The sequence below is a fragment of the Mus musculus genome, chromosome 13 (assembly GCF_000001635.26).
Source record: "Mus musculus strain C57BL/6J chromosome 13, GRCm38.p6 C57BL/6J".
In the NCBI taxonomy this organism is placed as follows: Eukaryota; Metazoa; Chordata; class Mammalia; order Rodentia; family Muridae; genus Mus; species Mus musculus.
This window is the reverse complement of record NC_000079.6, coordinates 19,242,356-19,268,332: the sequence shown is the minus strand read 5'-3', so window position 1 is coordinate 19,268,332 and position 25,977 is coordinate 19,242,356. Positions and strand designations below refer to the sequence as shown.

Here is a 25,977-nt window from a genome sequence, read left to right as displayed (position 1 = left end):
AGATGGTCAACTTGATCCTGATTCAACTTTGGTACCTGGTATCTGTCCAGAAATTTGTCCATTTCGTCCAGGTTTTCCAGTTTTGTTGAGTATAGCCTTTTGTAGAAGGATCTGATGGTGTTTTGGATTTCTTCAGGATCTGTTGTTATGTCTCCCTTTTCATTTCTGATTTTGTTAATTAGGATGTTGTCCCTGTGTCCTCTAGTGAGTCTAGCTAAGGGTTTATCTATCTTGTTGATTTTTTCAAAGAACCAACTCCTCGTTTGGTTAATTCTTTGAATAGTTCTTCTTGTTTCCACTTGGTTGATTTCACCCCTGAGTTTGATTATTTCCTGCCATCTACACCTCTGGGTGAATTTCTTTATTTTTTTCTAGAGCTTTTAGATGTGTTGTCAAGCTGCTAGTATGTGCTCTCTCCCGTTTCTTCTTGGAGGCACTCAGAGCTATGAGTTTCCCTCTTAGAAATGCTTTCATTGTTTCCCATAGATTTGGGTATGTTGTGGCTTCATTTTCATTAAACTCTAAAAAGTCTTTAATTTCTTTCCTTATTCCTTCCTTGACCAAGGTATCATTGAGAAGAGTGTTGTTCAGTTTCCACGTGAATGTTGGCTTTCCATTATTTATGTTGTTATTGAAGATCAGCCTTAGTCCATGGTGGTCTGATAGGATACATGGGACAATTTCAATATTTTTGTATCTGTTGAGGCCTGTTTTGTGGCCAATTATATGGTCAATTTTGGAGAAGGTCCCGTGAGGTGCTGAGAAGAAGGTATATCCTTTTGTTTTAGGATAACTGTTCTGTAGGTATCTGTTAAGTCCATTTGTTTCATAACTTCCGTTAGTGTCACTGTGTCCCTGTTTAGTTTCTGTTTCCACGATCTCTCTATTGATGAAAGTGGTGTGTTGAAGTCTCCCACTATTATTGTGTGAGGTGCAATGTGTTCTTTGAGCTTTACTAAAGTGTCTTTAACGAATGTGGCTGCCCTTGCATTTGGAGCGTAGATATTCAGAATTGAGAGTTCCTCTTGGAGGATTTTACCTTTGATGAGTAGGAAGTGTCCATCTTTGTCTTTTTTGATAACTTTGTGTTGGAAGTCGATTTTATCTGATATTAGAATTGCTACTCCAGCTTGTTTCTTCAGACCATTTGCTTGGAAATTTGTTTTCCAGCCTTTCACTCGGAGGTAGTGTCTGTCTTTTTCCCTGAGATGGGTTTCCTGTAAGCAGCAGAATGTTGGGTCCTGTTTGTGTAGCCAGTCTGTTAGTCTATGTCTTTTTATTGGGGAATTGAGTCCATTGATATTAAGAGATATTAAGGAAAAGTAATTGTTGCTTCCTTTCATTTTTGTTGTTAGAGTTGGCATTCTGTTCTTGTGGCTGTCTTCTTTTTCGTTTGTTGAGGGATTACTTTCTTGCTTGTTCTAGGGCGTGATTTCCGTCCTTGTATTGCTTCTTTTCTGTTATTATCCTTTGAAGGGTTGGATTCGTGGAAAGATAATGTGTGAATTTGGTTTTGTCCTGGAATACTTTGGTTTCTCCATCTATGGTAATTGAGAGTTTGGCCGGGTATAGTAGCCTGGTCTGGCATTTGTGTTCTCTTAGTGTCTGTATAACATCTGTCCAGGCTCTTCTGGCTTTCATAGTCTCTGGTGAAAAATCTGGTGTAATTCTGATATGTCTGCTTTTATGTTACTTGACCTTTCTCCCTTACTGCTTTTAATATTTTATCTTTATTTAGTGCATTTGTTGTTCTGATTATTATGTGTTGGGAGGAATTTCTTTTCTGGTCCAGTCAATTTGGAGTTCTGTAGGCTTCTGTATGTTCATGGGCATGTCATTCTTTAGGTTCGGGAAGTTTTCTTGTATAATTTTGTTGAATATATTTGCTGGCCCTTTAAGTTGAAAATCTTCATTCTCATCAACTCCTATTATCCGTAGGTTTGGTCTTCTCATTGTGTCCTGGATTTCCTGGATGTTTTGAGTTAGGATCTTTTTGCGTTTTGTATTATCTTTGATTGTTGTGCCTATGTTCTCTATGGAATCTTCTGCACCTGAGATTCTCTCTTCCATCTCTTGTATTCTGTTGCTGATGCTCTTGTCTATGGTTCCAGATTTCTTTCCTAGGGTTTCTATCTCCAGCGTTGCCTCACTTTGGGTTTTCTTTATTGTGTCTACTTCCCTTTTTAGGTCTAGTATGGTTTTGTTCATTTCCATCACCTGTTAGGATGTGTTTTCCTGTTTTTCTATAACGACTTCTACCTGTTTGGTTGTGTTTTTCTGCTTTTCTTTAAGGACCTGTAACTCTTTAGCAGTGTTCTCCTGTATTTCTTTAAGTGAATTATTAAAGTTCTTCTTGATGTCCTCTACCATCATCATGAGATATGCTTTTAAATCCGGGTCTAGCTTTTCGGTTGTGTTGGGGTGCCCAGGACTAGGTGGCGTGGGAGTGCTGCGTTCTGATGATGGTGAGTGGTCTTGATTTCTGTTAGTAGGATTCTTACGTTTGCCTTTCGCCATCTGGTATTCTCTGGAGCTGTGCAGGATACACTCGGCGGGGTCCTGGAACCAAGATGTCTGTGCAGGGTACACTCGGCAGGGTCCCGGAACTAAGATGTCTGCTGCCAATGCTCAGGCAAAGAGCTCCCGCGCAGGGCAGGTCCCTATCCTCTGGCTGGGAAAATGGTTACCTGCCTGTACAGGATACACTCGGCGGGATCCCGGAACCAAGATGTCTGCTGCTGATGCTCAGGCAAAATGCTCCCACGCCGGGCAGATTCCTATCCTCTGGCCGGGAAAATGGCCACCTGTCTGTGCAGGATACACTCGGCAGGGTCCCGGAACCGAGATGTCTGCTGCTGATGCTCAGGCAAAGTGCTCCCGCACTGGGCAGATCCCAATCCTCAGAATTCTTAAGATCGCGTGGCTGGTGTTGTGGGTATCTGGCGGTAGTCAGCCAACTGTGCGCCCTAGCTACCCCGGTGCTGCTCGGACCAAAAGGGGCTTGTGCCCCTGCTCAGACCGGGTTTTTGCTTCCCTGACTAATGCAGTCTCAAGTCCCTCGAGATTGGATTGGAGCAGATGCTGTGTTCCACTCACCAGAAGTCTTAATATCACTTGGCGGGTGTTGTGGGTAGCTGGCGGCAGTCAGACGACTGTGCGCCCTAGCTACCCAGTGCTGCTCGGACGGGAAGGGGGGGACCTCTGCTTTTACACTTCTCTCTGCTACACTTTCAAAATAAATGATTTCCTTGTTTTTAATAGGTGTATAGTATTCCATTGTATAAATAAACCACATTCTCTGTATCCATTATTTGTTTAAGAGACATCTGGGCTGCTTTAAGTTTCTGACTCTTACAGATAAGGCTACAATGAACATATAGTGGAGTAACATATTCTTATAATTTTGGGAACATCTTTGGGGTATATGCCCAATAGATGGGTCTTCAGGTAGAACTATTTCCAATTTTCTACAAAATTTCCAGATAGGTTTCCAGAGCAATTGTACAAGTTTGCAATCCAACCAGCAGTGGAGGAGTGTTTGTGTTCCTCCTATTTCACATCCTTGCCAGCATGTGCTGTCGATTGCGTGTGAATGTGGAGGTAATTCATTCTCTTAAGCCTGGATATTCTTGTTGTTTTCCACTGGAAGCAGGGTGGCTGTTCTAGTTACAGCAAGTGGCACAATCACAGTTATTCTGAAGTACAAGTGGAAGGATGGGGGAGTAAGAATGACAAACCAATGGCATAGAGTAATCATGAGGAATAAAGAGATGAACTCACAAGACTTTAAGGAAATAATCACTATCTTAAGGAAGCAATGGGTATTTTTATATGTTGTGGAGTTTTTGATTGACTATCCCTAAAAGATAGGGTATGGGCTGCATCTATGTGCACATTCAGTATGGGTCTTTCTGTGCCCTCTCCCTCCACACAGTGGAAATCAGAGAAATCTGGCTTCAAATCATGAGTGCTTCTTCAAAATAGCAATCTTGGTAGTGAGATCAACCCTCTAATCTGTGAACTGTGGGCCATAATTGTATCTATCTTAAAGGGCTGTTGGATGATCAGGGGTTGCTTGGTGTATAGTACAGTATATGTTAGACATTTGTTTATTGCTATATCAATTGCCATTGACTCCTCCCACATCCACTGTCCTAAGAAACGTCAGGACCACAGATTCAGAACCAAGCTTAGGAATGTGTTTTTTGTTGTTGTTGTTGGGTTTTTTTGTTTGTTTGATTGTTTGGTTGTTTGGTTGGCTGGTTGGTTTTTCAAGACAGGGTTTCTCTGTATAGCCCTGGCTGTCCTGGAACTTACTTTGTAGACCAGGCTGGCCTCAAACTCAGAAATCTGCTTGCCTCTGCCTCCCGAGTGCTGGGATTAAAGGCAGATGCCACCACGCCTGGCACAGGAATGTGTTTTTAGACTCTTGTTACTGTTACCGACTACCATGACAATTGTCATGTTGTTTGATACCATAACTTTCAATGTTACTAAATGAAAGTAAAGAATGACAAAAATAGACTTCTAATTTTTTAAAAATATATTGTCCATAATTTGAAATACAAGGCACAGAATCAAACAATAAAGAAGGCTCTTCAGGTTGTCTAGAGTGGGGGTCTTCATGGAGTTAGCTGGTTCAAGAGCAACAAGGGCTATGGGTAAAAGCTGTAGGCTATGGGTACTAGAATTTTGGTGCTTCAGACTTCTGGGGGAGGGGACTTCTGGAGTGGATGGAATCAAGAAGGAGGAGATCTCAGGTAGAGAGAAGTTGTAGAAATTGCATACAAACGTTCAGAAAATGTTTATGCAACATGAGTGAGGGACTTTATAGAAGTGAAAGCCAACAAGTGAAGGCAGCTGGTTCCCCCTTAAGGCACCTTTATGGCAGTGAGGATGAAATCCAGCTGACTTGCTGTACCACCACTCGTTTCTTTAGGACTTCTTCTCATTGCAACAGACAGATGTTCTTCTAAGCAGAGAGAAGCTGATGATGGCCAAGTAGATCACACTCTTGAGGAGCAGGAGAAGGTAGGTGTAGTAGGCAGAGGTGATCGTGAACTGGAGCTGCAGCACATCTAAAAGAGTTCTTTAATTAGCTCCATCTGCCTTTTTGATGGCATAGTACATATTATCAATGAGGGAATAATAGGTATTAATTTCTTTTTTTAAGGTATTAATTTCTGATGACTTACATTGAGTAACAGCTATCCTCATTCAAACCTGACAGTCAGCACTCACCATTCACAAGAGAACACAGATAGGTAGATCAAACTTGGAAAGCAGCCTGTCTAAACCCATCAGTGCCCATAACAAGTGAGTAAGTAGATGACTTTAAAAGCCTAGGCTTTTCTTTTATCATGTTTTCTTTGATGATTAAAAATAAGAGACATATGAATAAATAAAGTTTTTTGTTAATATAGGTTAGGTTCTACCACTGTGCCCCTCATTAAAGTCTATACTTGAATTGGTAATTCACTATGATGCTGTGATGTCCCTGCAATGACATACTAGTTGTAAATATCACCATCTATTCTGTAATACCAAGACATTGAGATGTTTTTAAATTATTCATGGAAACTCACATACTCAAAAGGAAAAGCAATATAATATGTCACAAAGGTAAATGTATATGTAAACCTAACATTTTTATCTTGCCAGCAAGTTGTAGGCTTGGTACTCACGGCAACTAAAAGAAATGGCAATAAGAACTTGTTAATATGCCCATTATTTGGCAGTTCTTTGTGTGTCTGTGAATACACATGTATCTTCATATAAATGAATACATAGATGACCTTACATAGACAGAAGTGTATTAACATTTGAGTCCCATAGTTAGATAATTAAATATATCTAATTATAGGAATTAGTATAGTTTTATGTAACTCAGTACAAACCGTTCACATGTTATGTTTCTGTATACAGATAAGTAGAAATTGAAAAAGAGTACTTTTTTCTTTTTTACCCTAAAAGATGTAATAGTGTGTCTAAAACAATCTTTATAGAAGAGCAGCCACATCTTTCCAAACCAAGGATCCTCCCAAAACAACTGTGCAAAGTTCACTGACCATTGAAGAGACTGAGGATTTCAGAGGAGAAACCAGACAGTGAACAGCAAGGAGCTACCAGGTTTCATATCTGCTCATTCCTTGCAGTTTCAGAAGGTCCCTGGAGCCTTGGGACTATTGTTCATTTCCAGCAGTTGTGGCATACAATGAATTACAAACCGTGAAGCCCTCTGCATGTACAGCCCTCTGCCTAGATGTGCATCTGTGTACCTCATTGAAGCAAGGGGATGCTGTGGGATCTTACATCTTAATTATTCTGAGTAATTTGGAAAGAGTATGCATTCTTCACTGTACATGCCCTCCATGTTGGGACACTGACTAATCCTGGTCTCCCGACACATCCCTTCACAACCCTACATGTGGTAGCACAGAATGAGCTTCGCAACATGCAGAGATGGCAAGAGATGCATTAATTACAGACATTAATTACATGCTTGCAAACAGGATCCTCACTCTTTAACCACGATGTTCTATCTGATAGTGATACATATAGCAATAAAAATCTCAGAATGTCAAGGCTGCTAGGCCAACTACTTTTTTATAATAGGCTTTGACTCTTTCATTTGAATATGTTGTTGACTAAGGCATCAGTTTTTAATGCACCATTTTTTGGACATTGACCTGTGTACATAATAATAAGAGTAAACAACTTTGCTTGATTGGCAGAATATTCCTATTTATGGCATCAAAGGTAGAATCTCAAGTTTATCATTTATCTTGTACTTAATTGATTGTTGATTTAATATGTCACTTATTTATAATTCAATTACCAATCCCAGGGATAACGATGGGGCGGGGGTGTTTGTATCATTAGATGTGGGTATTTTGGGTAATGACACTACAGCTTAGAAAGCTTCAGCAAAAAATTTCAACTTTTCTCCCAAAACCTCAGCCAACCTAGTACTATGGTAAAATAAATACAAGGTGAAATAAAGGCAATGGCCCCAATTAAATGTCACAACAATTTTTATTGATTCATTGTAGTAAAAGATTTGTTATTTCCAAACACATTCTCTAGAAAGCTCTATTTCAAAGGATGCACGCACATACCTTTCTTTATTGAAGGAAAGAAAATCTCTTGATCTGCTCCTCCTTTGTTGTTCTCATGTTTGACAATACATCTGTGCTCTTTCCCCATTGACCTTTCAGGCACAGTAAGCCAGCTAAACTTCATGTATGTGTCATTAGTCTTCAGCATATCACCTTCCTGGGAGTCCAGGATGGTATTGCCTTTCTTTTCTTTCCAATACACCCTTATGACATCGGGAAAGAACTTTTCAAGGACACAAAGGTATGTCCCAGTCTTATGGAGATTTGTTTCAGCAACAGAAGGAAGAAAAATAGTGGGCTTGGGGGAAATGTCTGCATCAAGCTTTTTGTCTGTAAGAGAAAAATGGAAAGTTAATAAAGATAATAATGACGGTAATCACTATGATTGAGATAGAGTCTCATGTACCTCAGTGTAGAATCAAACTTGGAATGTACTTGTGGGTGATCCTTCTGCATCTGCCTCCCAAGTGCTAGGACTACAGACTAAATTAGACACAGATCACTAAATCCAGTCACTAAAAATAATATTATATAAACACAAATACGAATGGTTAAGAACAATTTATTTCTTCACATACCTTTATTTCTCATGGTGAAGCATAATTTATGCTGGATGGATAATTGGGAGGGCAAGGAGACCAAGTTGCTTTTATGGTCATCGTACAGAAGAAGCTTTCGTATCATTTCTAACATAGTTCCATTTTACTTTGGTCTCTGGCTATGCCATTTAGTGCAGCCCACTGTTCATTTAGCTGATGCTACAATGAGCTCTGTATTTCTTATATCTCGGTGAAATCAATGTGAGTAGCTTTTATTTTTTTGTACGTGTATATAGTCATTTATGTAAAGGAATTATCCTTCCATGTTTCTGCTGTGGTTCTGACAATGTGCCCATTGCTTTATTTACAACATCACCTTTGGTTCTCTCATAGTGTAGCTGTTCTCATGTACTACATTCATTACATCTTGCTGTTCCTTTGTCTTACTTAGTAGGCATTGAGCACAGAGTTTCCCCTGTTCTCTAGGAGTAAGCGGAGAAGTAAGTATTCCATGTCTGAGTTCAAAGCTCAGACTTGTTCACAGCACACTTGATTGGGAGAAAAATCAAAGTGTCTGTCTCTTAAGTCTATCACCATCTTGACTATAATAATGAACCCCTCGCCAATGTCAAATGTTTTAATAATGACTTTCCATACATACGAATGTTTAATGGAAGTCCAGATGTCTGCAAACCTTGCTAGGTGTTTGCACACTGCTCTCCAGCAATAGCATGTGTAATTGCAGTCTCCTGGAAAGTGCTTCTGGAAGTCATGCTTACAGCCCTCTTCTTTCTACAGATTATCACCCTCACCTCACTATGGCCACCTTTGCCCTCCCCCAATTACCTTGAAAAATACGTTCCTTCACTATCCACCTACGATGTCCCCTTTCATTCCTACACCAAAGATGGAGGAATACCACAGTGATTCAAATAATTTCAAAACTACTATATTAGGCTAGTGTCCCTGATTTTCCAGATTTGAGAGACATGATGTTCTGAAATTCTTACAAGAATAGCACTTCTATCCTGACCTAACTGATTCATAATAAGTTCTGTTAGCTCTTTATTTTTCATAAAATATATCTTTAATTGCAACCCAATTCAACCTCAGTACATCAATGAAACCAAAACGAAAGAAGGTGAGAAAACTAATTAAAAGCAATAAAATACAGGGGTTATCAACATGGCTGCTAGCAACACAGTTTTTTATGATTCATGCAGGAATGAAACATTGTCATTCCATGAGTAAAAGCTTTGTTATTAATCATAGAATATGAGGGTGTGGTTTGCAATTAAATCTAGGTCAAATAAGGAGAGAAATGGTGTTCTTTACCCAAAAGCTACAGTCTATTTTGTGATAGTATACCTGTGTTCCCAATCTACCATCACAAGAAGCCTGCTGCTCTAGAATTGCAAAAGGAGAGATGTTTAAGCGTAGAGTGTGTACCAGTGCATGGAATACTTCATTGCTGCTGTGCAAAACAGTGGCTCTGCTCCCAGTCATCAGTGCAACACATGAAACTGCATATTTTTTTTACATATTCTGGTACTCTCTAGCTTCAGTCAGCTCACACCAAAGTATTCTGCAGCTGCTTGCTGGCTTGGCTCTTTCATGAAAACTGAATGAATTAATATCACAAGACTGGTCCTCAAAGACAACTCAGGACACTGTTATCAGCCTGACCTCATAGGCTAAGAGTCCCAATGAGCCTGTGAAACCAAATGTTATGATTTAGTGGTAGTATATAAGTGGGCTTGCTTTATAACAACTTCTTTGCATTTCTCAAAATATATGTTAGGGACGCACATTTCATATGCCCCCTCAGCAGTCAGAGGACAGCCTTGGTCCAGTCTTTGATTATACTTTGTTTCAGACAAGATGTCCTTATTTCAGTATAGCAGGCCTATGACCTTACCTTAGGAGCAAATGTCGATACTGCTGCTCACTTCAGTCTAACTGAGGATTCAAATACAGATCCTCATACGTGTGTAGAAAGGACTTTATCTACCAAGTCACCTACAGTAAAGTTGGCTACTTCTCTAACTTTACAATGGAATAAATTATCACGTTTGAAAATTGCTGGGCTTCATTGTCACTCAATAAAACAGGTGCTGAACTATGTTTTATTTTAGCCTCTGTACATAAAATTTAGTGCTTCTATTGCTGAAGGCTCTTCAGTTACTTCACACTCCTTTCTTATGTCTCTCATACCAGAATAGAAAGAGCACAGACTCCTTAGCTGTAGTCAAGAAGCCAGACCTCTCTGGACAGCAATAGCCAAACCAGGAATAACGTCAAAGATGCTGAGACTGGCACTTGCAGCACCTGCCCTCCAGCCTCTCTTCCTGCTTTACTCTACAGAATATAAAGAATATGTCCCTGCAGAAATAAGCTTTGTGCCAGGGTCAAGCACTTGGATGATTTAGCATATAATCCACAACATCTGAAATTTATCTTGTGAACACGTAAAACACCCAGCAATATTTTACTATTTATATGAATATACAAATTTGGCTCTGTTGATATTAAATGGAGACAAAACTGAAACAAAGTCACATCAAGTTTAAGTGTAATCAAGAATCTCAGGACTGAACACACTCTGCCTTGAAATGTGGGCCATGCTCACACAGGTTGAGAAGTCTTATTCTACTTTTTCTAGGGTTTTCCCAGAAGTTTCTGAATTCATTCCCTTAAAGGGTTGTCAATTATAAATCAGTTCATACCCTAGAATGCAATTTAGAGTTAATTAAGATTCCTTTTTCATAGAGAAATAAAAGCAGGAACCATGTATTCAGGTATGACTACTGATAATTAGACAATAAAAGTGTTCATATAAAAAGTCAAGTAGAAAAAAAATGAGTATAGTAATGGTCAAATGAAGATGAAAATTAATGAAGCGTCTTCTTCATGGACACTGGACAGAAATAGTTTGTGTCAACTACAAATTTTAACAGAGAAATCTCCAGATAATATTTCAAGAATCAGAGTGACATAAATTGGGTCCTGTTCCAATCTACCTGTAAGGAGTCAGACGAATAAGACAGGGATTTATTCATGTTCTACAGTAATTTACTGTGAATTATGATCAAAACCAATAAGGATTTCATAGTTTTTCTGGAGAAAGTTGTATTTCAAAATACATATAAGAGTCATCGTCAAAATTCCAGTTTTGAGGACTCACACTTAAAATAACTTTCATAATAGTATCTTGAAGCAAAAGTTTACCAATAAGTTATGCATCTGATCCTTAAAATAATTTCCACTTACTCTTTGCATATATAAATATTCTAAACACAGAGCTTCTATGTTTTCGGGAGGGAAAGAAGAAATCATTTACAAAGGAGTTTTTGTTGTCATATTCAGAATATAACCTCAAAAATGACTCAGGCTAAGAATGTTATAGTCAGGTACAGTAGATAATAGTAGATTTTCATTTTTTATGCAACCATATATGTTCTTTTCATCACTGGAATAAAGCAGAAAAAAAGGTACTTACCAGAAGGAATTACTATGAGCTTAGTTCCTTCTGCAAATACCTTGTGAAAGTCCCAACTATCACAGTGCTCACAGCTTCTACAAAAATCTCCAGATATTTATGTCCTGAGAAACAGACAAAAATTTGTCCTGACAAACCGATCTTCTGGGTTCCTTAGAAGGCCATTACATGTAAATTGTGTGGTATCTGATATCTTGAAATCTTCTTTATAAAATAAACTCATACACTGTTCTCCCTGGAGTTAGTGATAATTGAAAGTCACCAAAAGAAAATAGAAGGAGTTCAGTTGGAAAAGAAGAGAGTTGAACTAACTGGTCCACCAGTTTTTTTTTTCCAAGTAACTAGAAAAATTATTCAAAGAATTGTCTTGTTTTTAATTTCCAGGAGTTCACTTGTGTTGAAACTGTTCATTGTTTACATCAAAGGAATATGTTTTTTTTCTCATAAGCACTAATGTTTCTTCTTAAGAAGAGGGGATATATTTCTGAAAAGAGGAAGCTCTGTAGTAATTTAAGATAAAACCATGCCACTACTTGAAATGTGTAACCCAAAATTCTATATGTTCAAAAAGCTGCCACTATTAGTTGGCATCAAGGACAATTATTTTATCCATGTCAGTGAAAATTTATCATGTCTTGTTAGAATAAAGAAGTTTAGGTAAAAAACATATCTGTAAGATGTTTTAAGATTTTATTGATTAAGTCATTCATTGGATGATTAAAAATAGTATTTTAACTGACAATTTCAATATTTTTCTTCTTAGAACACTTACATACACTTTATAATTTACAAATGCACGATATGTTCTCAGTTTCTGGTTTCCACTCATTCCTTTTTCTAAGACTAGAAGTAGAATCATTAGAAGTCTTAAGACCTGTTTATATTTAAAGAATTATAAACTAATATGAAGTGCAAAAGAGTCACTAAAGTAAATAGCTCAGTAGGTAAAGGACCTTATTGCCAAATCTGATGACTCTAGTTTGATTTCTGAAACCCACACAGTGGAAGGAGAGAGCCAGCTCTGTATGTGTTCCTATAGCTGCATGCTTGCTATGGCATGTACATATTAATATTTATACACATAGATACACAAAATAAATGTGAATTTTAATGACATATAAAATGTTTTATTGAGAGCAACCCATAGCAGCCTGGTTTCCCCTCTTCCCAACTTTCATCCCCCAACTCTCAATCCCCTATGGCTCATCATAGGGTCACCTTAGAACTTGCAGTCTTCCCTCCTACCAAGCAGCTTAAGATTTCAACCAATCAGCCAGGTGAGTGGTATCCACATCTGCTAGGACTGGGGACAAAAAGGACATCTGATTATCTCAAGCTGCCGCCTTCTTAGTGGAGGGCACTATCTAGCTCTGAAGAATTCCTGACCCAAATCAGCACGGAAATTGCAGATGAAGCACTGTTTATTGCTCACTCCCATTTGAATCCTATATCCAACAAAGAAAAGCAGACAAAAGACCAAGGGACTCAGATATCTAGACCTGTGTTCTTTACCAAGTCCTGAGAACCTGACACCCTGAACAGAAGTCCAACGTGAACCAAGGCATACCTGCTATCTCTTCATGAAAAGGAGCCCTGCCCAACTGTCTGACAATTGGAGGTTGAGCTCAGTCCTCCCTAGTACTTCTCTCTCTCTCTCTCTCTCTCTCTCTCTCTCTCTCTCTCTCTCTCTCTCCTCCCACACTATGTCCCTCAGTGAAAACCTCAAAGCTCCTCCTTTGCAACTGGCTAAGCCTCTCATCTTGGAAGGAACTGCTGATCATAAGCAACGCCACCTTTGAAACCAAGAAAATCTTCTGGAAATCTTGCAGGCCCCTCCGCCCTTTGTGGGCAAACACTACTGAGAAGAAAAGGTTTTAATAAAGAACCAGAGATCCTCCCTCCCCTGCAAAATATTTAATTGCATTTATAAAAAAAATAGTGGCATATGTATCTTGGCAGTAACCAGCAGCTCTCTTGTGAGACTTAAGATCCCTCAAAATGAAGTATACCATGCCTGGTATGTAAACCTACATAATTTCTTTAGGCCTAGTGAGGTCATGGTTGTTTGAACAATCTCCAACTACTAATGTATTTAACCAGCACAATTCTTAATAACAATCTATAAATATTTGTCCTTATAGGCAGAGATAAGTGTAGTCTTCACTCCTCATCAAACAAATTATAGAAAACCATAACCAATCAAAATGTAGAGTGTGGAACACAATCCTAAACATTACGTCTATAAAACACTCCCACACCTATAACTCAAGGAACATTATGGAAGAGAGGGCAGAAAGATTCTAAGAGCCAGAGAGTCAGTGAATTTGCTGTAATAATATGTCAACCTAGTAACTACCAGAAGCTCTACTCAACCCTACAAAAAGGACTACAGAAAACTGTGTAAAGCTGAGAGTGAGAGAGGTGATCCTCCCCAGGGAAAAGCACATCAGTTGATTGTCCAATTCCAAACAATCAGACCTGAAAAGATATATGCAAATAATATCATATGGACTAAATCGGTTATATTTAGAAATATATATGTTCATGTAATACATATATGAATGTAATTACATTTAATGACAAAAGAGGTCATAAATCTGAAGGAGAGCAGAGGAGTATATGAGGGAGATTGAAGGGAAGAAAGGGAATGGAACAATTTAATTAAAATACAATCTCAAAAGTAAAATGAAAAAAGAAAAAATATAAGAAGTATATGAAAACACAGTGTCAAGTTTATTGTCTGCTAAAATCTGAGTTCATGAGGAAACACAGTTATAGAGAGAATCTACATCTTCTGCCTGAACCCAGTGGAGGCTGTCAAGAATCCCAGAGGACTCTCCATGCCACAGGACCTCCGGATCACCTGGGGAATCACAGGTGAGTGGAATGCAACATCAGCTCCAAAGAATCACGGAGGGTCTTGTGCCAGCAGGAACAGGGACAAAGGAACACTGCCACACCAGAGGCTGGGATCCGTTCCTGTAGTTGCCAGCCCCGCCATCTTCTGTGTGAGCCCAGCCAAAGGCATGGAGGGCCCCAGAGGCCTCTCCAAGATGCAGGACCCCTAGCACACCCAGGACCTCATGATCACTGGAGAGCACATGGGCAACAGAAACAAGAGAGCTTCTTGGACAGGGTTCCATTGGGCCTTCATCCTCAGCCAGGAGGCAGAGCTGACACCCAGAACCCTGGGCACCTTCCTTGACAGAGGAGAGTCAGCCTATAGGGAGAGCTCTGACCCCAGGACTAGGAGGTGGATCAGAGCTCCAGACTTCTGGACACCTGTCATGCAAGAGGAGAGCTTGCCTGCAGAGAGTGCTCTGACAACTGGGACTCAGGTGAGACTGCGACTGCCAGGAGTGCTGACAGAAGCTAACAGAATCACAGGAGGAACAAGTTCCAGCCAGAGACAGCTAGAACATTAACACCAGAGATTACCAGGTGGGGAAAGGCAAATGCAAGAATCTTACTAACAGAAACCAAGTCTAAGTGGCATCATCAGAATCTAGTACTCGCACCAAAGTGAGTCCTTGATACCCAACACACCAGAAAAGCAGGACTCGGATTTAAAATCATATCTCATGATGGTGGTAGAAGATTTTAAGAAGGGCATTAATAACTCACTTAAAGAAATATAGGAGAACACTACTAAACAGGTAGAAGCCCTTAAAGAGGAAGCACAAAAATCACTCAAGGAATTACGGGAAAACACTGCTAAATAGGTAGAAGACCTTAAAGGGGTAACACAAAAATCCCTTAAAGAACTACAGGAAAACACAACCAAACAGGTGATGAAACTGAACAAAACCATCCAAGACTAAAAATGGAAGTAGAAACAATGAAGAAAACCCAAAGGGAGACAACGCTGAAGTTGAAAACCCTAGAAAAGAAACCAGAAACCATAGATGCAATCATCAGCAACAAGATACAAGATATGGAAGAGAGAATCTCAGGTGCAGAAGAGTCCAGAGAAAGTGGACACAACAATCAAAGAAAATGCAAAACGCAAAAATATCCTAACTCAAAATATCCAGGAACTCCAGGACACAATGAGAAGACCAAACCCATGGATAATAGGAGTAGATGAGAGTGAAGATTTTCAACTTAAAGGGCCAGCAAATATCTTCAACAAAATTATAGAAGAAAACTTCCCAAACCTAAAGAAAGAGATGCCCATGAACATACAAGAAGCCTACAGAACTCCAAATAGACTGGACCAGAAAAGAAATTCCTCCCGACACATAATAATCAGAACAACAAATGCACTAAATAAAGATAGACTATTAAAAGCAGTAAGGGAAAAAGGTCAAATAACATGTAAAGGCAGGCCTATTAGAATTTATACCAGACTTCTCACCAGAGACTATGAAAGCCTGAAGATTCTGGACAGATGTTATACAGACCCTAAGAGACCACAAATGCCAGCCCAGGCTACTATACCCAGCAAACTCTCAATTACCATAGAGGTAGAAACCAAAGTATTCCATGACAAAACAAAATTCACACAATATCTTTCCACGAATCTAGCCCTTTAAAGGATTACAAAGGGAAAATACCCACACAAAGACAGAAATCACACCCTAGAAAAACCAAGAAAGTAATCCTTCAACAAACCTAAAAGAAAACAGCCGCAAGAACAGAATCCCAAATCTATCAACAAAAATAACAGGAGGCAACAATTACTTTTGCTTAATATCTCTTAATATCAATGGACCCAATTCCCAAGTAAATAGACACAGACTAATAGACTGGCTACATAAACAGGACCCAACTTTTTGTTGCTTATAGGAAAACCACCTCAGGAAAAAAGACAGACACTACCTCAGAGTAAAAGGCCAGAAAACATTTTTCAAGCAAATGTTCCAAAGAAACAAGCTGTATTAGCCATTCTAATATAAACTTCCAACCCAAAGTTTTCAAAAAAGACAAGTAGCGGCACTTCATACTCATCAAAGGTAAAATCTTCCAAGATGAACTCTCAATTCTGAATATCTATGCTCCAAATGCAAGGGCATCCACATTCATTAATAAAACTATAGGAAAGCTCAAAGCACACATTGCACCTCACACAATAATAGTGGGAGACTTCAACACCCCACTCTCATCAATGTACAGATCCAGGAAACAAACTAAACAGAGACACATTGAAACTAACAGAAGTTATGAAAGAAATGGACTAAACAGATATCTAGAGAACATTTTATCCTAAAACAAAAGGAGGCACCTTTTTTCAGCACCTCATGGCACCTTCTCCAAAACTGACCATATAATTGGTCACAAAACAGGCTTCAACAAATAAAAAAATATTGAAATTATCCCATGCATCCTATCAGAACACCACGAACTAAGGCTGATCTTCAATAAGAACATAAATAATAGAAAGCCAACATTCACGTGGAAGCTGAAGAACACTCTACTCAATGATACATTGGTCAAGGAAGAAATAAAGAAAGAAATTAAGGACCTTTTAGAGTTTAATGAAAATGAAGTCACAACATACCCAAACATATGGGACATAATGAAGGCAGTCCTAAGAGGAAAACTCATAGCTCTGAGTGCCTCCAAATGAAACTAGAGAGAGCATACACTAGTATCTGGACAGCACACATAAAAGCTCTAGAACAAAAGGAAGCAAATTCACCCAAGCGGAGTACACCGCAAGAAATAATCATAATCAGGGCTGAAATCAACCAAGTGGAAACAAAAAGAACAATGCAAACAATCAACCAAACCAGGATCTGGTTCTTTGAGAAAATCAACAAGGTAGATAAACCCATAGACAGAATAACTACATGGCACAGGGACAGTATCCTCACTAACAAAATCAGAAATGAAAAGAGAAACATGACAACAGAACCTGAGGAAATGGAAAACATCGTCAGATCCTACTACAGATGCTATACTCAACAAAACTGTAAAACCTGGAAGAAATGGACAATTTTCTAGACAGATACCAAGTTCCAATGTTAAATCAGGATCAGATTAAGGACCTAAACAGTCCCATATCCCCTAAAGAAATAGAAGCAGTCATTAATAGTCTCCCAACCAAAAAAAAAAAAAAAAAAAAAGCCCAGATCCAGATGGGTTTAGTGCAGAGTTCGATCAGACCTTTAAAGAAGACCTAATTCCAATTTTCCTCAAACTCTTCCACAAAATAGAATCAGAAGGTACTCTACCCAATTCATTCTATGAAGCGCCAATTACACTGATACTTAAACAACATAAAGACACAACAAAGAAAGAGAACTTCAGACCAATTTCCCTTATGAATATGGATGCAAAAATACTCAATAAAATTCTCACTAATTGAATCCAAGAACACATGAAAACGATCATCCATCATGATTAAGTAGGCTTCATCCCAGGGATAAAGGGATGGTTTAATATGGGGAAATCCACCAACGTAATCCACTATGTAAACAAACTCAAAGACAAAAGCCACATGATCATCTCATTAGATGCTGATAAAGCATTTGACAAAATCCAATACCCCTTCATGATAAAAGTCTTGGAAAGATCAGGAATTCAAGGCCCATATCTAAACATAATAAAAACAATATATGGCAAAAGAGTAGCCAATATCAAACTAAATGGAGAGAAACTTGAAGCAATCCCACTAAAATCAGGGACTAGACAAGGCTGCCTACTTTCTCCCTACCTATACAATATAGTACTTGAAGTCCTAGCCAGAGCAATTAGACAACAAAAGGAGGACAAGGGGATCCAAATTGGAAAGAAGAAGTCAAATTATCACTATATGCTGATGATATCATAGTATATATAAGTGACTCTAAAAATCCCACTAGAGAACTTAAACCTGATAAACAGCTTCATTGAAATAGGTGGATATAAAATTAACTCAAACAAAACAATGGCCTTCCTCTACACAAAGGATAAACAGGGTGAGAAGGAAATTAGGGAGACAACACCCTTCAATAGTCACAAATAATATAAAATACCTTCATGTGACTCTAACTAAGGAAGTGGAAGATCTGTATGATAAGAACTTCAAGTCTCTGAAGAAAGAAATTGAAGAATATCTCAGAAGATGGAAAGAGCTCCCATGCTCATGGATTGGCAGGATCAATATAGTAAAAATGGTTATCTTGCCGAAATCAATCTACAATGCAATCCCCATAAAAATTCCAACTCAATTCTTTACTAAGATAGAAAGGACAATTTGCAAATTCATGTGGAATAACAAAAAGCCTAGGATAGCAAAAGCTATTCTCAATGATAAAAGAACCTCTGGTGAAATCACCATGCCTGACGTCAAGCTGTACTACAGAGCAATTGTGATAAAAACTGCATGATACTGGTACAGCAACAGACAGGTAGACCAATGGAATAGAATTGAAGACCCAGAAATGAACCCACACACCTACGGTCTCTTGAACTTTGACAAGGAAGCTAAAACCATTCAGTGGAAAAAAGACAGCATTTTCAACAAATGGTGCTGGCTTAACTGGCGGTTAGCATGTAGAAGAATACGAATTGATCCATTCCTATCTCCTTGTACTAAGCTCAAGTCTAGGTGGATCAAGGAACTGCACATAAAACCAGGGACACTGAAACGTATAGAGGAAATAGTGGGGGAAAGCCTTGAATATATGAGCACAGCAGAAAAGTTCCTGATTAGAACAGCAGTGGCTTGGGCTGTAAGTTGAGAATCAACATTTGGGACCTCATAAAATTGCAAAGCTTCTTTAAGGCAAAAGACACCGTCAATAAGACAAAAAGGCCACCAACAGATTGGGAAAGGATCTTTACCAATCCTAAAACACATAGGGGAATAATACCCAATATATATATATAATACCCAATAATACCCAATAATATATATATATATATATTAAAAGGAGATGCACTCCATAAAATCAAATAGCACTATTAAAAAATGGGGTACAGGGCTAAACAAAAAATTTTCAACTGAGGAATACTGAATGGCTGAGAATCACCTAAAAAATGTTCAACATCCTTAGTCATCAGGGAAATTCAAATCAAAACAACCCTGCGATTACAACTCACACCTGTCAGAATGGCTAAGATCAAAAAAAACTTAGGTGAGAGCAGATGCTGGCGAGGATGTGGAGAAAGAGGAACACTCCTCCATTGCTGGTAGGATAGCAAGTTGGTACAACCACTCTGGAAATCAGTCTTGTGGATCCTCAGAAAATTGGACATAGTACTACCGGATGATTCAGCAATTTGTCTCCTGAGCATATACCCAGATGTTCCTACTTGTAATAAAGACACATGCTCCACTATGTTCATAGCAGCCTCAGTTATAATAGCCAGAACCTGGAACGAACCCAGATGTCCCTCAACAGAGGAATGGATACAGAAAATGTGGTACATTTACCCAATAGAGTACTACTCAGCAATTAAAAACAATGAATTATGAAATTTTTAGGTAAATGGATGGATCTGGAGGATTTCAATCTGAGTGAGGTAACCCAATCACAAAAGAACATACATGATATGCACTCACTGATAAGTGGATATTAGCTCAGAAACTTAGAATACCCAAGATGCAATTTGCAAAACACATGAAACTCAAGAAGTAGGAAGACCAATGTGTGGATCCTTCGTTCCTTCTTAGAATGGGGACAAAATACCCATGGAATGAGTTACAGAGACAAAATTCGGAACTCAGATGGAGGGAAAGACCATCCAGAGACAGCCCCACCCGGGGATCCATCCCATATACAACCACCAAACCCAGACACTATTGCATATGCCAGAAAGATTTTGCTGACAGGGCCCTGATATAGCTCTCTCTTGTGCAGCTATGCCAGTGTCTGGCAAATACAGAAGTGGATGCTCACAGTCATCTGTTGGATGGAACACAGGGCCCCTAATGAATAAGCTAGAGAAGTACCCAAGGAGCTAAAGAGGTCTGCAACCCAAAGGAGGAACAACAATATGAACTAATCAGTACCCCCCTCCCCCAATCCCCAGAGCTGTGTCTCTCGTTGCATTTGTAGCAGAGGATAGCATAGTCGGCCATCAATAGGAGGAGAGGTCCTTGGTATTGTGAAGATCATATGCCCCATTACAGGGGAATGCCTGGTCCAGGAAGTGGTATTGGTGGGTTGGGGAGCAAAGTTGACGTAGGGTATAAGGAACTTTTGGGACAGCATTTGAGTTGTAAATGAAGAAAATATCTAATAAAAAATGTGATAGAAGATACATAGTTCCTGACATCTACATTTGAAATTTCTTTCGGGCAAATCTTTACTAACATTGTTGCTCACACTACATTTCACCTGGAATATTTGGTGGTAGGCTATTACAGACAGGGAGAATTTACGTCCACCCCAAATTTAGACTTCTAATTATCCAGACAAAGAAACCTGCTTCATACATTTTTTGGCTGTTGAGTGTTGCCATTTAATGGCTAACTTAAAGATGGCATGTCCTTGTACCATTTTATTTATTTATTTTTTTTTTTGATTCAACTCCTTTATCATTTATTCTCTTGGTAGACATCAGATATTATGAGCAAAGCTATCTTGCTCACAACAGTTACACATTCTTTGTTTTACTTTTTACAGGCTATAAATATATATAAGTAGATAAAATTCTTGGCTGAAGACACATTCTAGAATTTTGATATAAATGTTTTTAATCAAGACTAAAGAAAGCTGTGGAAGTTCCATCAGACCAGCAGCAGCAAATTTAATTTGCATACATGGTTCTTAAATTAACACCTACCGTTTTTAAAAGACTTTTCAATTTATCACTAAAATGGTAGAAGTGGGCCACACATTTTATTCATAAATATACTGGCCATTTTAAAATAAAACATAAACAAAAATTAGAAATACATAATTAAGTACATTTGAATCCTTGTCAAAACAACAAAACATTAATGAGTTACTTTAGAGTATCTTTGTTGAAAATGGAATTTTCAATAACTGTTTCATAATGTTTTGTTTTATTACTCCTTAAGACTGATACTATAAGATGAAGATAACATTACTTCAAAATAGGTTCAAAGCATTTATTTTACAACTTTATGTTTTTATATAAATTTCAGAATAAAAAAGAATCAAAAGTTACAAAGCAGACACCCTTCAGAATACACTGTATAGCAAGCAGAGTATGTTTTAGTCAGCTGGAATGATCTCAGAAAGTCCGTGCTCTGCTGAGCAGTCTCTGCCAGCCTGCCACACTATTACCTGCTTTTAACATCATAAGCCCAGTGTTTACTCATAGACAGTATACACGGGTCAAAAGCCCAGATATTATACACATGATGCTCTACTTAGTTGTAGTTCTAAGTTGGAAAAAAACAGATTGCAACAAAACGTTTCATTTTCATAAATTGTTGTGTTTTGTTGGTGCTAGAAACTGAACCTTGAGCGTCACATGGCAGGCAAGTGCTCTGCTACAGCTGTGTCCCCATCCCATGGCACTTTGTTACATAAGAAGAGCAAACAGACGTGTGTGGGCACAGCTGTGTTACAAAGAATACTTCTCGAAGTGATTGAAAATCTCAGTAACACGAGTCATTCCGCATAAAATCCTTCTGTACTGATTTTACCACACAGCTCTCTGCTTCTGCCACCTTCAACTCTTGCTATACATAAAATATAATAAGTACCATTTTAATATGCATTAAAAACAACCTGCTTATCTTAGTCAGCCCCATATATTTAGTTATCTAATAATTTCACACACTAATATGTGCTAATAATCCAAACCATCAGATAATCAATAACAGCAATTATTTAATGATGGATGAGTATAGGCATTACAAAAACTTTATTTGGATTATTTGTTGATACCTTTCAATAGTTCAATAAAGTTACTATCATATTCACTGCAAATTAGGAAAATGAAAACAAAGGTATGTAATTTAACCAAAGCCAAACAGACAATTTCAGGGAATGGATGTGTAACAAAGATTCATTTAGGTAGTACTGACAAATAGGGAATGATAAAAAAATAAATTGCATACATCTAAACTAATGCAAATTCCAGCCTCATGTACAGGACCCTCCAGAATACCTGCCCAATTGTCAGACTGAAGACGATACTACCAACCTCTGGCATTCACACCCCTACTGCCACAGGACCCTGTTTTCTCCCTAAGACCTAGAGGCAGCACCCCTGACACTGCAGGTCCCCATTCCTTGTATGCCAGCTCAAGCAGAACACCAACTGGTGAGGTCAGAGGTCATGCACTTCCCAAGTGTGCTGGTGTCAGTACAGCTTTCTTACTCATAGATCAGTATGGAGTACTTTCATGCCACAGATTCAAGCATTATCAATATGATATACAACTAACTAAGCCCAGAGAACAATGGCTAGATATTGAAACACCCACTCAGTAAAAGTAGGTGAGAAACTCACACCAAGGACCAAACCAGCAAATTGCCTCCATGTGGCAAGATCAATCTTAAAACATGAGCTCTGTCACAATCACAGACTATTTTTCCTTCTAAAGTACTAAAAATGTAATCCCCAGTTAGAGCAATTTAGACAAAACTTCAGGAAAATATTTTTTAAATTATAGATATTTTCCAGGAAAATACAAATATTTTCAAAGAGAACATGAACTCATTTCCAGATGGATGCAGAGAGTATAAGAATAAAATGCCTGGATGAATGCTCAGAGAGAAGAAGCAAATGAAATATCAAAGGCAATTGAGAATATGAAAATAGAATTGAACCAAATATAGAGATATGGAAAAGTCACACTAAAATGATGCTTGAAGTAAAAACTTCATAAATCAAATAAAAAACTAAGTGGAAAGTCTCATCAGTAGAATAATCATGGGCACATTAGGATACCAGTGATTGGAGACAAGCTAGAGAAGTCGGATCACTCAGTCAAAGCATAGTAAATCTTAAGAAGCACAGGGATGCAACAAAAAGAAAAGAGCAAATCTATAAGTTAAGAGGTAGGAGAATGAGGAGAATTCTAGGGCAAAGACATGGAAATATCTTAAATAAAACCATAGAATAAAAGTTACCTATACTATGCATAGTCCCATGTTAAAAGTTACCACTCTTATTAAGACTAATAGTATCAGTAATAAAAAAAAAAAAAAAACTCCTTTCTTCTGATTTGCCTTCTCCTGACCTATCTCTGTGTCTCTCTCTGTCTGTCTCTGTGCCTCTCTGTGTCTGTCTCTCTGTCTCTCTCTCTGCCTGTCGGTCTCTATCTGCCTCTCCCTCTCTCTCCTCCTCCTCTGAAGTAGTGTTGCCCAGGCTACCCTCAATGTCATGCTCTTCCTGCTACAGCCTCCCAAAGGTGATCAGCACAACATCTACCTAAGGATACTTTCTGAAATCAGAATTTTTCTACACTAATTGCATGATTAGATTAATTATATGTATTATTCCAAAATATAACTCTAACTTTAATAGGTAAAAGGAGAGAAGAATTTTAGAGGGAACAATAAGTGTTCATTTTCCAGAATCATGGACTGAGTTTATAACAAATGCTATATTCCAACCTGGAAACAGCTTAATGATGTTTTTGTAGTAATCAATCAAAAGGAAGTCATGAATCATGGTACTTTTCAAATACTTTGGTAAATATATCTGGTAGATAGATTATAGCAAAATGGGGGAACCTCTACCAAAGGCATCAGGTAATATCTCACATCATGCTTAGCCTTTGGGTCAGTGCCAGCTAGTGGCCTGTTGACATATTCCAGAAGGATTTATCAATTAGTCATAAAAATGCCCATTAAACACAAACTAGGACAATTAAAAATGATTAACTGATTAAAGATCGTTCAGGATGATTTGGCATCAAGACCACAACACTGCAGTTCTTCACCATCATGGATGTTCTAACAGACAGCTCTCCTTTGGGAACTTCAGTCCACAGAAAGTAGATTCCAAGGACATGGGACAGGAACTTTTTCTTCATAACTTTTAGCATTTTGACACATTATTTCTTGGATGTGCTCAATCATCCCACTCTAAACTCAGAATAATCACTATTGTCAAAGATTGTTTCTTATATTGTTGTTTTGTGAGGTGCAGGGAGATTTCTTCCTTTTTTGTTAATTTATTATTTCATGCACTCATATAACATATTGTAGTCACACTAACTAGCCCCCATCTTTCTTACCCACCTCATCTGAAATCTCCCTCTTCCTCAGCAGTCAACAACTACAGCCTACCCTTTTATTTTTTGTTTTTTCTTTTGTTTTAATTTGTTCTGTGACCCACTGCATCCCCTCCCTGATGCTCTTGCTCTGAGTTCATGACTGTCCATGGAGATCACTAAAGTAAAAGCCATGAGTCCAGGGTGTGGACCAAGCTTTGTTACACTGACCTGCCTCCCAAAACCTGTACATTGGTCTCTAATATTCTCCCATTGAGCTGATTATTTAGTTAGCGATGCAATGGTCACTAGTTTTCTTCATTATAAACTACAAATTTTAACTATCGGGAGATCTCGTAATCTCTGAAAATCCCCAGTGTGTATAAAGGTACTGGGAAACTGTAGCAGTAAATATCCCTGTGGGCTTCCTGTCTCTCCTCATCTTTAACCCTGTCCTGACTTAATTCCAAGCCATTCAGTTACTGCAAAGCTCTGTGCATAGAATTAACAAAAGACCATATCACATTTTGAGCTCCCCGGCCTTTATTTGAATAGCTCTTAGATACCCTCACTGAGTTAGTGTGAAGGCTATTCTGTCTTTAGTTGGTAATCCATAGGACCTAAGACCTCACTGGGGAAATAGAACCCAGTATGTTCCCTGGAAGCCCAAAAAGTGCTGTGAGCAATGAAGGCTTTAGTAGCCCCTGGCTGAGAATCAAGTAGCTGTGTTTGCCAAGAGGATGTGGGTGGGCACAGATAGGGATGGTTCTTATGCAGGTTAGTCTAGAGGCTCTAATGTTGTGTTTATCCAGACTGCACAGTAGTAGGTGGCTTCATCTTCTTTCTTCAAGTAATTTATTTTCAAGGTTGAGGTAGAAGTTTGAAAATCTTTACTTGCTTCAATTTTCTTGTTCTTCCCTCCTAAGGGTTGTTGATTGTAGTTTGTCTCGACATATATTAGATACTCAAACTGTTGATTTGGTTTTTGCCGGTACCAATGTATAGCTGTGTTGGAGAAACATGGAAGAGAAACTATACAGGATATTTGCGCACTCTCATCTGTTGCTCTGGTGACCGATAATTCAGTTTGCTCCAGCTGCCCAAGCCCAACTGCAAGCAAAGGGAAAAGTTCTCATGAGCAAAGAAAACAGTATTTGAAGAAATGGAAATGAGGATGAGTTCACTGCCTCCTGCACCCAGAAATGTCCACTTACAAACCCAGAGGCAGCAGCAGGAGGTGAACATTCTCAGGAGCAGCATCGCAATGGTCGGGCTGCTTCACAGGGAGGCAGGAAGTGCTCTGCAGGCTGGCATTTCAGGTCACCAGCCAGAGGGTGGGGCTGTCCTGTTGTCTCAGGAAAACACAGAGTCCATAGATTCCCCCAGGGTTGGTCATGATCTGCTCCCGTTCTGAGCAGTTCTGGGGTTTCCTGCCTCACAGCAGAACGTTGGATGTGTCTGTAGGTTAAAGGTCTAGAGAGACATCTTTTGTATGTCTTCATTTGGGTTCAGAGTAGGGAGAGTGGCCCAGTCAGTTCTTCACTAAACTGTAACATAACTGTTACTTGGAGACTATGAAGAAATGCTGTTTTATATGCTCAAGAGAACTTTTCTCTTTGCTATATTCTCTCTGTCTTTTTTTTTTTCATTTGTTTGGATTTGTGTGTGTGTGTGTGTGTGTGTGTTTGTGTGTGTGTGTGTGTGTGTTTTTGTGTGTGTGTGTGTGTGTGTGTGATTTGTGATTGATTC

General features: G+C 38.7%; 3 gene segments (V, D, J or C) and 1 further gene; all 4 read right to left on the bottom strand.

The window, feature by feature from the left end:
• The window catches only part of Tcrg (T cell receptor gamma chain), a 178,435-nt gene that overhangs the window by 88,144 nt on the left and 64,314 nt on the right, over positions 1-25,977 (bottom strand).
• On the bottom strand, positions 4,936-7,448 carry Trgc3 (T cell receptor gamma, constant 3). The segment is given in 3 exon segments: positions 4,936-5,078; positions 5,646-5,689; positions 7,119-7,448. Coding segments are annotated over 3 exon segments (517 nt in total).
• On the bottom strand, positions 11,157-11,216 carry Trgj3 (T cell receptor gamma joining 3). The segment is given in 1 exon segment: positions 11,157-11,216. A coding segment is annotated over 1 exon segment (60 nt).
• Positions 25,032-25,488, bottom strand: Trgv3 (T cell receptor gamma, variable 3). The segment is given in 2 exon segments: positions 25,032-25,338; positions 25,443-25,488. Coding segments are annotated over 2 exon segments (353 nt in total).